The 13506-nt window shown below is 39.4% G+C and overlaps 1 protein-coding gene across 2 annotated transcripts; it reads left to right on the forward strand.

Moving 5' to 3' along the window:
- Position 1: 1 nt before the first annotated feature.
- INTS11 (integrator complex subunit 11) lies at positions 2 to 13450 on the forward strand. 2 transcript variants are annotated; one of them, XM_005427674.2, is made up of 18 exons: positions 2 to 155; positions 236 to 419; positions 1666 to 1763; positions 2811 to 2884; positions 3041 to 3269; positions 4076 to 4174; positions 4634 to 4668; positions 5425 to 5563; positions 6263 to 6327; positions 6917 to 7106; positions 7558 to 7641; positions 7875 to 7964; positions 8823 to 8985; positions 9351 to 9458; positions 9957 to 10018; positions 11039 to 11181; positions 12241 to 12370; positions 13300 to 13450. In XM_005427674.2, exons 2-18 carry the CDS (start codon positions 392 to 394, stop codon positions 13363 to 13365), a joined length of 1803 nt encoding a protein of 600 aa, XP_005427731.1. In that variant the 5' UTR covers positions 2 to 155; positions 236 to 391; the 3' UTR covers positions 13366 to 13450. The 2 variants fall into 2 exon arrangements, with proteins under 2 accessions (XP_005427731.1, XP_030918407.1); XM_031062547.1 differs by lacking the exons at positions 2 to 155; positions 2811 to 2884 and having other exon boundaries at positions 401 to 419.
- The last annotated feature ends 56 nt before the right edge of the window (positions 13451 to 13506 follow it).

Consider the following 13506-nt stretch of genomic DNA (forward strand, 5'->3'; position numbering starts at 1 on the left):
CGCAGGCGCCGAGGAGGCGCCGGGGCTGCGGCCGGGCCTGGGTGAATTTGCGGAGTTTTGTGCGGGTTTTTTGTGTTATTTTTTTGTGGTTTTGTGCTTTTTTTGCCCGTTTTTCTGTGTTTCTACACGTGTTTTCCCGGCTCTCAGCAGCGGTGGTGGGTATCGCAGCCAAACGGGGCCGCTTTCCCGCAGGTTGTTGTTTATCACCTCACCCGTGTTTTCTGTTTCGCCTCAGGAAAAAGTTTGGGCTCTGCTCGAGTCTTCGGCCGAATCCTGGAAAAAATTGAAATGGTGCCAGTAAAACCAACGAAATCCTCTCTCGTTGTGCCCCTCTCGCATCTGCTTCTGGACTAATTTTCTGTGCGGGTTTGGGACTTGGAGTGGGGTAAAAATGCCCGAGATCAAAGTCACCCCCTTGGGTAAGTCCGGCCTAAAATGGCCTTGAAATGCAAACACTGAAACCCTAGGGGGAATTGAGGCTCATATTTGGAATCCCTCATGTGATTCCTCTCTGCCCTCCCTTGGTTTTTCCAGTGACTGTTATAACTGTTTGGATTAATTAATCAGGATTAATTAAGTTATTCTTGTATAGGTACTGTGTTGTTGTGGAGCATTAACTCTCTACAGTGCTAAAGAGCCACAGGAAGAAAATATTTCTCGTTTTTCCCTGTTTAATCTTTTTTAATGTGTTTTGTAGTGAGAGGGCAGAGGATGTACTGAGCAGCAGATCTGCTTTATCCTCCTGGATAGTTTTCAGCCTTGGTGTGGGTTTAACTTAATGAGGCTTAACGAGGGCAGAGCAGCTGGAGAAGGAGTTCTGATCCTTGCCAGATGAAGGATTCTTCTCTCTTCCCTGAAACTGCAGTTGCAGGAAGTCTGTGCAGACCTTCACTTGCTTTTATTTTGAAAGAATTGCAGCTTTTCCCAGAGGTGTTTTACCAGTGTCTTACTGGTGTTTTATTGGTGTTTTGCTGGTATTTTACTGGCATTTTGCTGACATTTTATTGATGTTTTACTGGTGTTTTGTCAATATTTTACTGGTATTTTGCTGATGTTTTGCTGGTATTTTGCTGGTGGTGTTTTTCTGCTGTTTTCCTGGTGCTTTATTGGCGTTTTATTGGTATTTTGCTGGTGATGCTTTATTGGTGTTCTTCCAATGTTTTACTGGTATTTTGCTGGTGTTTTGTGATGCTTTCCTGGTGTTTTGTTGGGGTATTGTTGGTATTCTCCTGGTGCTGTTTTATTGGTGTTTTGCTGATATTTTCCTGGTGCTTTGCTGGTATTTTGCTGATGGTGTTTCGCTAGTGTTTTGTGATGATTTCCTAGTGTTTTCCTGGTGTTTTACTGGGGTTTTATTGGTATTTTGCTGGTGATGTTTTCCTGATTTTTACTGGTATTTTGCTGTTGTTTTGTGATGTTCTCCTGCTGTTTTCCTGGTGTTTTGCTGATATTTTACTGGTATTTTGCTGGTATTTTGTGATGTTTTCCTGATGTTTACTGGTATTTTGTGATGTTTTCCTGGTGTTTTACTGGTGGTGTTTTGATGATGTTTTCCTGATGTTTACTGTTATTTTGCTGGTGGTGTTTTGCTGATGTTTTACTGATATTTTGCTGATATTTTGTGATGTTCTCCTGGTGTTTACTGATGGTTTTTCTGGTGTCCAGGTGCTGGCCAGGACGTGGGCAGGAGCTGCATCCTGGTGTCCATCGCTGGCAAGAATGTGATGCTGGACTGTGGGATGCACATGGGCTACAACGATGATGTGAGTGTCCCCTGGGCCAGCTCCTGTCCTCCCTTCTGTCCCTCCTGCACCCCTGGGCTCCTCCATCAGCCCCTGCTGGGGCTGGGCTGGGGCAGAGCTGCTCTTTCCCCTTCCAAAATCTCCCTTCTCCTCAAGTGTTCCATGAAATATCAGCCCTGCTTTCCCTGGCTTGTGGACTTGGGGAAATGTTTATTAATAATGTTTATTAATGCAGCTGCAAATGCAGCTGGGGTTGGACTCTCTGGGTTTCCTGTGAGCAGGAATCCTGTCCTAAGCTTTGGGGCAGCTCATTCCAGGTGGGATCCTCACCACATTTCTGCTGCTCCAGGGGGAGAGAAGGAGACTCCTGATTTTGGCTTCCCTGACCCAGCAGGAAAGGAATAATGGCACAGATACTCTGTAGGATTTAGCTCAAGCAGCAAATGTGCTGTGACAGGAAAGCTTTTGGGGCTTTGTGCTTCAGAGCCAGGGTGTGATCAGCTCCTGTTTTATTTGGGAGATAAAATGATTTATTTATGAAAGGGTCAGTTTCTGTTTGTGCCCTCTTTTCTGCCTCTCCCTGCACGCAAAAACTGCCTGGAGAGGGCTCAGCACATTCCCAATATCCCATTCCCTCCATTTTTGTTGGATCACTGATGCTGGTGTTATTGGAAAAGGATCAGCACATTCCCAGTGTCCCATTGTTCCATTCCCTCTGTTTTTTTGGATCACTGATGCTGGTGCTGCCTGGAGAGGCCTCAGCACATTCCCAATGTCCCATTCCCTCTGTTTTTTTGGATCACTGATGCTGGTGCTGCCTGGAGAGGCCTCAGCACATTCCCAATGTCCCATTCCCTCTGTTTTCTGTTGCATCAGTGATGCTGGTGTTGCCTGTAGAAGCCCCAGCTCATTCCCCATGTCCCATTGTCCCATTCCCTCCATGTTTTTTGGATCACTGATGCTGGTGCTGCCTGAAGAGAGCTCAATACATTCCCAGAGTCCCACTGTCCCATTCCCTCCCTGTTTTTGGATCACTGGTGCATTCCTCCTGTTTTCCCCCGGCTGCAGAGGCGCTTCCCTGACTTCTCCTACATCACCCAGAATGGCAGGCTGACTGATTTCCTGGACTGTGTTATCATCAGGTGAGGTTCCTTCCTTCTCCCACCTCTTTTTGTGCCATCCCAAGCCCACCCCTCATATTTTACCTGCATTTTCCTTCTTGAGAAGATCTGGGAGCCACCCAAACTGAATTCTGTGCAACCATTTTGGGGTTTTTTGTGTTTTATTTTTTTTTGCAGCCACTTCCACCTGGACCACTGTGGGGCCCTGCCCTATTTCAGTGAGATGGTTGGCTATGATGGCCCCATCTACATGACCCACCCCACCAAGGCCATCTGCCCCATCCTGCTGGAGGACTACAGGAAGATCACCGTGGACAAGAAAGGGGAAACCAACTTCTTCACATCACAGATGATCAAGGACTGCATGAAGAAGGTGGTGGCCGTGCACCTCCACCAGACAGTGCAGGTCAGGGGGCTTGGAGTCAAGGGGGTAAATTGGAAATGTAGCTAATTAATCAAGAGGTTAATTTGGAAATGTAGCTAATGAGTCATGGGGTTACATTGCAAATGTAGCTAATTAATCAATGAGTTGTTGGAAATGTAGTTAATTAATCAAGGGGTTATGTTGGAAATGTAGCTAATTTATCAAGGGGTTAAATTAGGAATATAAGCTAATGAATCAATGGATTAAGTTAGGAATGTCGATAATGAATCAAGGAGTTAAATTAGAAATGTAGCTAATGAATCAGCGAGTTAAGTTAGGAATGTAAGCTAAATAATTAAGGGGTTAAATTAGAATTACAGCGAATTAATCACAGGGTTAAATTAAAAATTCAAGTAATTAATCAAGGGTTAAGTTAGAAATGTAGCTAATTTATCAAGGGGTTAAGTTAGGAATGTAGCTAATGAATCTAGGGGTTAAATTAAAAATGTAGCTAATTAATCAAGGGCTTAAGTTAGAAATACAACTAATGAATCAATGGGTTGAGTTGGAAATGTAGCTAATTAATCAAGGGGTTAAATTAGAAATGTAGCTATTAGGCAAATTCTCCTTCCTCCTTTTGAGTAAATCCAGAGGAATTTGGATTTCCAGATATTTCCAATTGGAGTTTAAATACTGGCATTGCTGAGGGGTTTGCTCTTTATAATTTATATACACATATCTATAGAAGTTGAAATCCTGGCACTGCTGAAGGGTTTGTTGTTTATATTTTATGTATTTATCTATATAAAGTTGAAATGCTGGCGGTGCTGAGGGTTTGCTGTTGGCAGGTGGATGAGGAGCTGGAGATCAAGGCTTACTATGCAGGCCACGTGCTGGGAGCTGCCATGTTCCAAATCAAGGTTGGCTGTGAGTCCGTGGTGTACACTGTGAGTATGCCCAAAGTTAGAATTATTCCCCTTTTTTAGCTCTAAATATTCCCAGATATTTATATTTTATATCTATATATAATGATATATATAAAATTATATATATTTTTATATACAATATATTTTATTTATCACATCTATAATATATATTTATTGTTATATATTATTATGCATATTATTTATATGCCATATATATAATATACATATTACATTTATATTTGTATATTAATGTCTATATTATTGGTATACCAGATATTTATACTATTTATATTATATATATAATCTTTATATATTAGCATATATTTATATTATTGATATACCAGATATTTATATGTATACTATATATTAGATATTATATTTATGTATTAGCATATATTTATATTATTTATATTACATTCTGTTAGATATTTGAGCCTCCATTGGGTCAAAAATATCTTGGGATTTCTCTTCTTCCCTCAGGGTGACTATAACATGACACCAGACAGACACTTGGGGTGAGTAAAAAGCTGAATTTCAATTTTTATCTGAATTAATTTAAACGAAGCTACCCCAGAGCTCCAAAGGCACCCTTTACTCCCATTTCCTGTGCCACTCCTCAATCCAGCTTGGAGATTTTCAGATTTAACCCACCAAACACCCTTTCCTGCTGTGATTTTGGGTTGAATATTATTGCTTTTAGAACTGGTAATAAACTGGACAAATACTGCTTTTTGAACTCTGTAATTTCAATTCTGAGCTGGATTAATTCAAATTAAGCTACCACAGAATTCCAAAGGTATTATGGGATTTATTCCCATTTCCTTTATTTTTTATTTTCCTTTATATATTTATTCCCATTTCCACTTTATTCCTGTTTCCTGTGGACACAGTGACATTCCCCAATACAGCTTGGAGATTTTCAGATTAGAAACACCAGAAACCATTTCCTGCTGTGATTTTTGAATCTTAATGCATTTAAATTAATGCATTTAAAACTGGTAATAGACTGGATAAATATTATAAATAATATACTAGTAATAGACTGGATAAATATTGTTTTTTGAGCAATCTGAATTTTGAAATTCTAATTTTTGAGCTCTGTAACTTCAGTACTGAGCTGGATTAATTCCAATTAAGCTACCATAGAGCCCCCAGTGCCCACTTTCCTCCCATTTCCTGTGCCATTCCCCAACCCACCTTGGAGATTTTCAGATTTAACCCATCAGAGCCCCTTTCCTGCTGTGATTTTGGGTGGAATTTCCTGTTTTCAGGGCAGCCTGGCTGGACAAGTGCCGCCCTGACCTGCTGATCACTGAGTCCACCTACGCCACCACCATCCGCGACTCCAAGCGCTGCCGCGAGAGGGATTTCCTCAAGAAGGTGCACGAGACTGTGGAGAGAGGAGGGAAGGTACAGAAGGAATGAAAATAAGTAAAAATATTAAATTTTCAGGAAAAACAAATCATAATAAATGCATGAAAATAAATAAAAATTAAAAAATAAATATAATAAAGTATCAATGATTATAAAATAAAAATTAGAAATAAATATAAAACTGTAAATAAATATAATTATAATAAAATATAAATAATTAAAATAAATTAAAATATAATCAAATAGTTAAAACATAAGAGTTATTATTAATACTAAGTAATAAATAACCATAAATATCTAATTGTCTTTCCCACACATTAACAAATCTCAAAAATATCAATCAGTGCTGGAGATATCAGTTATCAGTTGGTGATTGAAAATGTAGTAATGGAAAATTATTATTATATATATTTTAAATCTATTATATATTATTATTATGTATATATTATTAAATTACTATATCTTATTATATATCTATAGTATATAGTATATAAAAATATATAAATATAATAAAATATAATTATGCAATATATTATATAATAGATCATATGTTATATAATATATAGTAATATATTCATATATAAATATATATTATAATATATGTATTATATCATAAAATAGAAATATACTACTACAACTACTACAACAACTACTACTAATAATAGTGTAATTAATAATAATAGTAAATGAATGCTGTTTGGCTTTGTCAGACTCTGAACTCCCCCTATGTTCCAGGTTCTCATCCCAGTTTTTGCCCTTGGCCGTGCTCAGGAACTTTGCATTTTGCTGGAAACCTTCTGGTGAGCCCCCACTGCTTTTGGGATCCTTTGTGTGTGATGAGTGCTGGAAATGGAGGAGTCGATCTGTGGGGAGACAGGCACTGAAACCTGCCTGGGCTTGGATGCCACTGACAATATCGAATAATATATAAATTCATCAATAAATAATGGATATAATAACATAGAAATATATTTTATATATATATTATATGTATTATTTAATATTCCTCCAGGAGCGGAATTGCCCTGGGTGCAGGGAGAGCTAAAATTAAAATTATTAAATATTGAAAGTATTTTATATAAAACACTGATTTCTAGCTCATGGAAACAGGGAAATACACCCCAAAAAAACCTTGGGAGACTCCCCAGGTTTATGGCCAGCCATGATATATATTGCATATATTATATATATTGTATATACTGTATATATTGTCTATATTATATATATTGTCTATATTATGTATATTATATATATAATGTTTTTATATATATGCATGTATATAATATTTATTTATTTTAATATATTTTATATAGAGTTATATTTTATATATGCAATATATAATATATTATTTATTATGTATTATATATTTGCCTCTTTCTTCTCTTGCAGGGAAAGGATGAACCTGAAAGCTCCAATTTATTTCTCCACGGGCCTGACAGAGAAAGCCAACCATTATTACAAACTGTTCATTACCTGGACCAACCAGAAAATCAGGAAAACCTTTGTGCAGAGGAACATGTTTGAGTTCAAACACATCAAAGCCTTCGACAGAGCCTTTGCAGACAACCCTGGGCCCATGGTAGGAGAGGCTTGGGAGGTTTTTTATTCCAGATTTATCCCAAATCCTGGGGAGAAAATCAGCCTGAGCATCCTCCACCCCAGCAATCCCACCACAAAACCTCTCATGGCCAGGTTATATCTGTAAATTCTCTGAATTTCTCTGAATTCTTATTTCACGCAGAGAAAATGAAAATTTTGCATCTTTTTGCCATCAATCCCACCTCAAAATCTCTCCAGGTCATCTCTGTAAATATAAAATCTCTTTCTGAATTTTTATTTCATTAAAGGTGAAACACCCAGAAAAAATGAAAATCTTGCATCTTTATTTCATCTACACATCCTGATTCAAACCAGGGTTTTCTTTTCGACACAATCTTTTATTGGATGCTCTGCACAGATCTAGGATATTTCTGGAAACCATGGAAAAATGGGTTTTTTGTAGTGATTTATGGCCCATCTTTGACTTGCAGGTGGTGTTTGCAACCCCTGGGATGCTCCATGCAGGACAATCCCTGCAGATCTTCAGGAAATGGGCAGGGAATGAGAAGAACATGGTAAGAAATAGGGTTTTTATTGGGGTTTTGGGGGGTTTTTATTGGGTTTTTATGTCTCATATTAATGTGAGTCACAACTATTGAGATTATGGCAAAGCTTTTCTTGTGGAGCTGGAATTAAAGGACAAAAATCCTCTTTGAACTAACTCTATTTTGTGGCTTTTTTGATGTTTTAAATGGATTTCCCAGGCTAAATCCATGGAATTTTTTATTTTTTTGGCATTTTTTCCCAGGTGATCATGCCTGGCTACTGTGTCCAGGGAACTGTGGGCCACAAAATCCTCAGTGGGCAGAGGAAGCTGGAGATGGAAGGAAGACAAATTGTGAGTTGGATTTTCAATTTCCAGCACTGAAAATACCTCAAAATAATCTTTACTTTTGGAGTTGCACTTATTTGGGTTTTTTTTCCTTTTTTGCTTTAGCAAAGTTTGATTTGTTTTATTTTTTCCCCCCTTTTGCATTAATTCCTGCAAAAAAAAAAACATTGAAGGGCCCTTTGATTCTGCTGTAAAATTTAGGTGAATAAGTTTTACTAAAACTTAAGAAGTTTTACTTCTTAATTATTAAGTAAATTAATAATTAAGTAAATTCTTAAAATTTCTTTAAATACTTAGGAGTATTTTATACTGTTTAGTAATGAGGCAAATAGATGAAATTGATATATTTACACATTTCAATTGATATATTCACATTTCAACAGATATATTTTTCCATTTTTCAGTTGATATATTTTCACCCATATAAAGCACATTTGGATAATAAAACACCAGCTGACCTGCAATATTTGATTTTTGTGACAGATATTGTCTGAAATGAGGCCATTTGAGCTTTTAAATTACAGCAGCTTTGTGTTAAGGCAATTTAGGTTTTCTCCTTTTTCCTTTTAAATAAATCCAGAGGGATCTGGCTGTTCCTGGGTGTGTCCCAAGGAATTCCCAGTTCCCAGAGCTCTGCTCTTCTCCCAGCTGGAAGTGAAGCTGCAGGTGGAGCTTCGGTATTTGATTTTTGTGACAAATATTGTCTGAAATGAGAGAATTGGAGCTTTTAAATTATGACAGCTTTTTGTCAAGGCAATTTAGGTTTTCTCCCTCTTAATTTTAAATAAATCCAGAGGGATCTGGGTGTGTTCCCAAGGAATTCCCAGTTCCCAGAGCTGTGCACTCTGTTTCTCTTGTCCCCAGCTGGAGGTGAAGATGCAGGTGGAGTACATGTCCTTCAGTGCCCACGCAGATGCCAAGGGCATCATGCAGCTGATCCGGCAGGCTGAGCCCAGGAATGTGCTGCTGGTGCACGGGGAGGCCAAGAAAATGGAATTCCTGAAGCAGAAAATCGAGCAGGAGTTCCGTAGGTATCCCTGGGCAGGGGGAGGGAACCCTGAACAGCTGGAAATCACATCTGGGGCCCTCAGCACAGTTAGATGAGGTGGCATTTATACCTCCCCTCGAGGAACTGATGCCTGTAACACCTTAATTAACATTAATTAGGCCCAGTTAATTGCAGTGACCCCTTGGACATAAATTAGGTTTGTTTTCCAGTGGAGAGGAAGGGATGGAGTTAAAATTTTACACATTTTGGATCTATTTTGGCCCTTGGGGTGGCATTTACGCCTCCCCTCAAGGAAGTGATGCCTGTAACACCTTAATTAGCATGAATGGATTGCAGTGGCCCCCTTGGAGCTGAAATTTCTTTTGTTGCTGTTCCCTTTGCAGATGTCAGCTGCTTCATGCCGGCCAACGGAGAGACCACCACCATCCTTACCAACCCCTGCATCCCTGTGGACATCTCCCTGGGCCTGCTCAAGAGGGAAACAGCCATAGGTGACACTGCCCACCCCCCATTTCCTCCCTGCTGCTGGGTTATAAAGCTGTAAATTTATATTTAAAATATAATTTAGATGTAAATTTTTATTTAAAATTTAGATGTAGTTTTTTATTTAAAATATAATTTATGTGTTTCAAATCAATGTGCACGCCCTGCCTGGTTTGCTACCTGTGTGTGCTTGATTTGGGAGATAAACTGAATATATAAATATATATATCTATATATATTCAGTACAGATATATATATAAAACATATATAATGTATAAGTTCATACTATATAAAATATAAAAATATTAATAAATGTGTTTTTATATTTACTTATATAAAAATATAAATTATATGTACTATATATATAATATAAATAAATATATATTTATAAACGGAATTTTAGAAAAAAAAAATCTCATTTTTACATCAGGAAGTGCTCTGGGAACAGAGGGAGTTGCTGTGTATCACTAAATACTGGTTTCAGGTGTCAATATTGCCCTGTTTAGGTGCTGCCCCTGATGCCAAGAGGCCCAGGCTGATGCACGGCACGCTGCTCATGAAGGACAACGTGAGTACAGAGCCCTCGGCTGCCCTGGGGCCTCCCAGGGTGGGTTTTGTGTCCTCTGCTTTTTGTGCCCTCTCAGGCTGTTTTTCATGTCCTCTGAGGGTGTTTGTCATGTCTTCTGAGTATGTTTTTTTGTGCCTTCTCAAGGTGTTTTTCGTGTTTTCTGTTTTGTGTCCTCTCAGGGTAGTTTGTGCCCTCTGAGGATGTTTTTTATGTCCTCCCAGGGTTTTTCTATGTTCTCTGTGCTTTTTGTCTTCTGAGGGTGTTTTTTCTCTTCTCTGAGGGTGATTTTGGTGCCCTCTGAGGGTGTTTTTCATGTCCTCTGAGGATGTGTTTTGTATCCTCTGTGTTTTTCCCCTCTCAAGGTGTATTTTGTGCCCTCTCATGGTGTTTTTCATATCCTCTGTGTTTTCTGTCCTCTGAGGGTTTTTTATGCCCTCTGAGGCTGTTTTATGCCCTCTGAGGTGTTTTTGTGCCCTCTGAAGGTGCTGTCCTGTTTCAGACACACAAAGAACCCAAATTACCGCCAGTGCTTTCACTTCCAACAAAGGAAGTTCATCTGCAACCTCATCTTTCTTTTCAAACATCACTCCCCTGCTAGAGCTTCAGCCACCTTCCAGAGACCAGCTTGATGCTGTTAAATATTTATTTATTTATTTATAATTATTGAGGTGGATATTTTGTCCCAATCCCAGCTCTCCCCACCCTCAGCAGTGACAAACACTCTGTGATATTCCAGCCCAGAAAAGGAACACCTTTCCTTGCTTGGCAGCACAACTCCCCCAAGCTCTGAGGATTAATTTTATCAGAGACCAGCTTGATGATGTTAAATATTTATTTATAATTATTGAGGTGGATGTTTTGTCCCAATCCCAGCTCTCCCTTTGCTGCCCACCCTCAGCAGCGACAAACACACCGCGATATCCCAGCCCAGAAACGGAACGCCCTTCCCTGCTTGCCAGCACCACAACTCCCCCAAGCTGTGGGGATTAATTTTCTCCCTTTAATCTCTTTTTCCGGCAGAGTTTCAGGCTGGTTTCCCCTGAGCAGGCCCTGAAGGAGCTGGGGCTGGCTGAGCATCAGCTGCGCTTCACCTGCCGCGTGCACATCCAGGACCCGCGCAAGGAGCACGAGACTGTGCTCAGGGTCTACAACCACCTCAAGGGGTGAGCCCTCGGGGGAGCCCTTAACATCTGAGGGGTTGGGAAAGCTGCAAAAGGCCTCAGAGACAGCAGAAATGTGATTAGAGCTAAGCAGGAGCCATGAGATTGGTCAGCAGAAAAATTATATAAGAAGTAGAAAAGACAAATAGAACAATGGTTTGTATATTAATGCTTCTCTAGAATAACTCCCTGAGCTACAGAAAAGTCTATCTAGAGAGATATTAGGGAGTTCTAAGCTTAATAATGGAGCTCTGTGCATTGTGTTTTGAGGCTTACAAGCAGGTATTGTATTTGAAATAAGCAAGCATTGTTTTAACCAACTGGATTTGTGCTTATAGTGGTTGGATAGAACTACTGGCAATGTGCTTTTGCTTTGTGTGATTGGTCAAAAACCTTTCTACAACTACAACGTTCTTTGTCTGCTGCCTGGAATGTGAGCTGCTGGGATCTTCCCATTGTCATAACCATGGAATGAGACTGATGCTGGGAAAAAAACCAGCTCCAGGCACGTTCCCAGCAGTCCTGTCCCATTCATGATTTGTACAGCCCCAGCCAGCAATGAGCCCTGAGCCCTGGCAGGGCTTTTCTGGCTCTCAGGGATTCAATTGATTCTTTTATCCCCATGGTTTTTTATCCCCATGGTTTTTAAGCCCACGTTTTCAAGCATGGGGTTGGAAAAGTTAAAGGAAGTGGAACAAACCAAAGCAAAACTTGTAGGAAGATCTCTCCAGCCACTGGTCACGAGAATTGTCTTGGTTTGGAAAGAGGTTCTGCTTAAGGAAGGCAGGAGCCTCCCCTGAAATGGAAAATGTAAACCCCCTCCCTTTGAATTGTTATAATTTTGAAATTAAGGGGCTCTCAGGCAAAAATATGGGAACAGGAATAACAGTTCTTTATTAGGGAAATGAAAAAAAAATACAAATGCAATAGTACAAAAAGAAAAATCACCAAAATGAGCAGTGGATCAGCTCCTTTTCCCTTCTTGGGCTCAGAACTGGGATTTGGGATGAAAACCCAGCATTTATTTCCCAAATAAACCCCAAATTTCTCCTTTCTCTGCAGGGTTCTGAAGGATTACTCAGTGCAGCACCTCCCTGACGGCTCCATCACCGTGGAGTCCATCCTGATCCAGGCCACGGCTCACTCAGAGGACCAGGGAACCAAAGTCCTGCTGGTCTCCTGGACCTACCAGGTGGGAATTCCTCATTTCTCACCCAAATCCCTCCATCCCAAGCCTGCCTCCTCTGGCTTGGAAGGAATGTGGAAGATGAGGGGCAGTCCCTGGTGTTTTCTGAGCAGAAATGAGTTTACAGCTCTGTAAAGCAGAGAACTTCTGGGGTAATTCCACTTAATTCAGTTCTGAATTAAGTATTTGATTTTGTATTTCTAACTTAGAAAATTTCACACAAATAGAGAACTGTTTCTAATCTAAACATTCTTTTATTTGAGTCATCCCATCACCTTCCCTTTCTGTGGCTGGATTATTAAATTTTCTGGATTATTAAACATTCTGGATTATTAAATTATTAAATTGAACTTTCTGGATTATTAGATTTTTCTGGATTGATGGATTTTTCTGGAATAGTGAATTTTCTGGAATACTAAATTTTCAGGATTATTAAATTTTCAGGAGGTGGGACAATCCAGGATCATTGAACTTTCTGGATTATTACATCTTCGGCATTGTCAAATTTTCTGGATTATTACATTTTCTGGATTATTACATTTTCTAGATCATTACATTTTCTGAATTATTAAACTTTCTGCACTATTAAATTTCCTGCATTATTAAATTTTCTGGATTATTAAACTCTTTCTTGACAGCAGGAAATGCCTTTGGAAGGCAAAGCAATTTATTCCTTGATTTCCAGCAAAAATGGGGCTTTTCCTCAAAGGAAACCCCTCAGGTCCTTGGAGAAATGGGAATTTCACAGCAATAGTTTGTGAAAACAGCCAGAAATGAATTTGTGGATTATTCCAGTTTTTAAACACAGCTCGCATTCGATCCTGCAGGCTCCAGGAATTCTCTCAGTCATTCCTGGGCACCAGAATTGAATTTACTGCCCAGGTGGGACAATCCAAGGAGGATTTTGCTCTCATGCTGATTTTTTTCCATTTTAGGATGAAGAGCTGGGCAGTTACCTGACATCCCTGCTGAAGAAGGGGCTGCCCCAGAGCACCCCCTGAGAGCTGAGCCCAGATTTTATTTTGTTTACATTTTCAATGCTTTTTTCTGCTTGATTTTAATAAAAGAATTTCAGTGTTTGTCCAATTCCTGCAGTGACACCAGCACTGGGATTTTTTCCCCTTGGAAAAAAACAGCCAGGG

Source organism: Geospiza fortis, unplaced genomic scaffold (genome assembly GCF_000277835.1).
Source record: "Geospiza fortis unplaced genomic scaffold, GeoFor_1.0 scaffold662, whole genome shotgun sequence".
NCBI lineage: Eukaryota > Metazoa > Chordata > Aves > Passeriformes > Thraupidae > Geospiza > Geospiza fortis.

Coding starts and splice junctions, on each gene's coding strand:
- INTS11 (XM_005427674.2), top strand. CDS start 392: ATGCCCGAGATCAAAGTCACCCCCTTGG. Junction 420..1,665: donor GATCAAAGTCACCCCCTTGG/GTAAGTCCGGCC, acceptor TCTGGTGTCCAG/GTGCTGGCCAGGACGTGGGC. Junction 6,328..6,916: donor ATTTTGCTGGAAACCTTCTG/GTGAGCCCCCAC, acceptor CTTCTCTTGCAG/GGAAAGGATGAACCTGAAAG.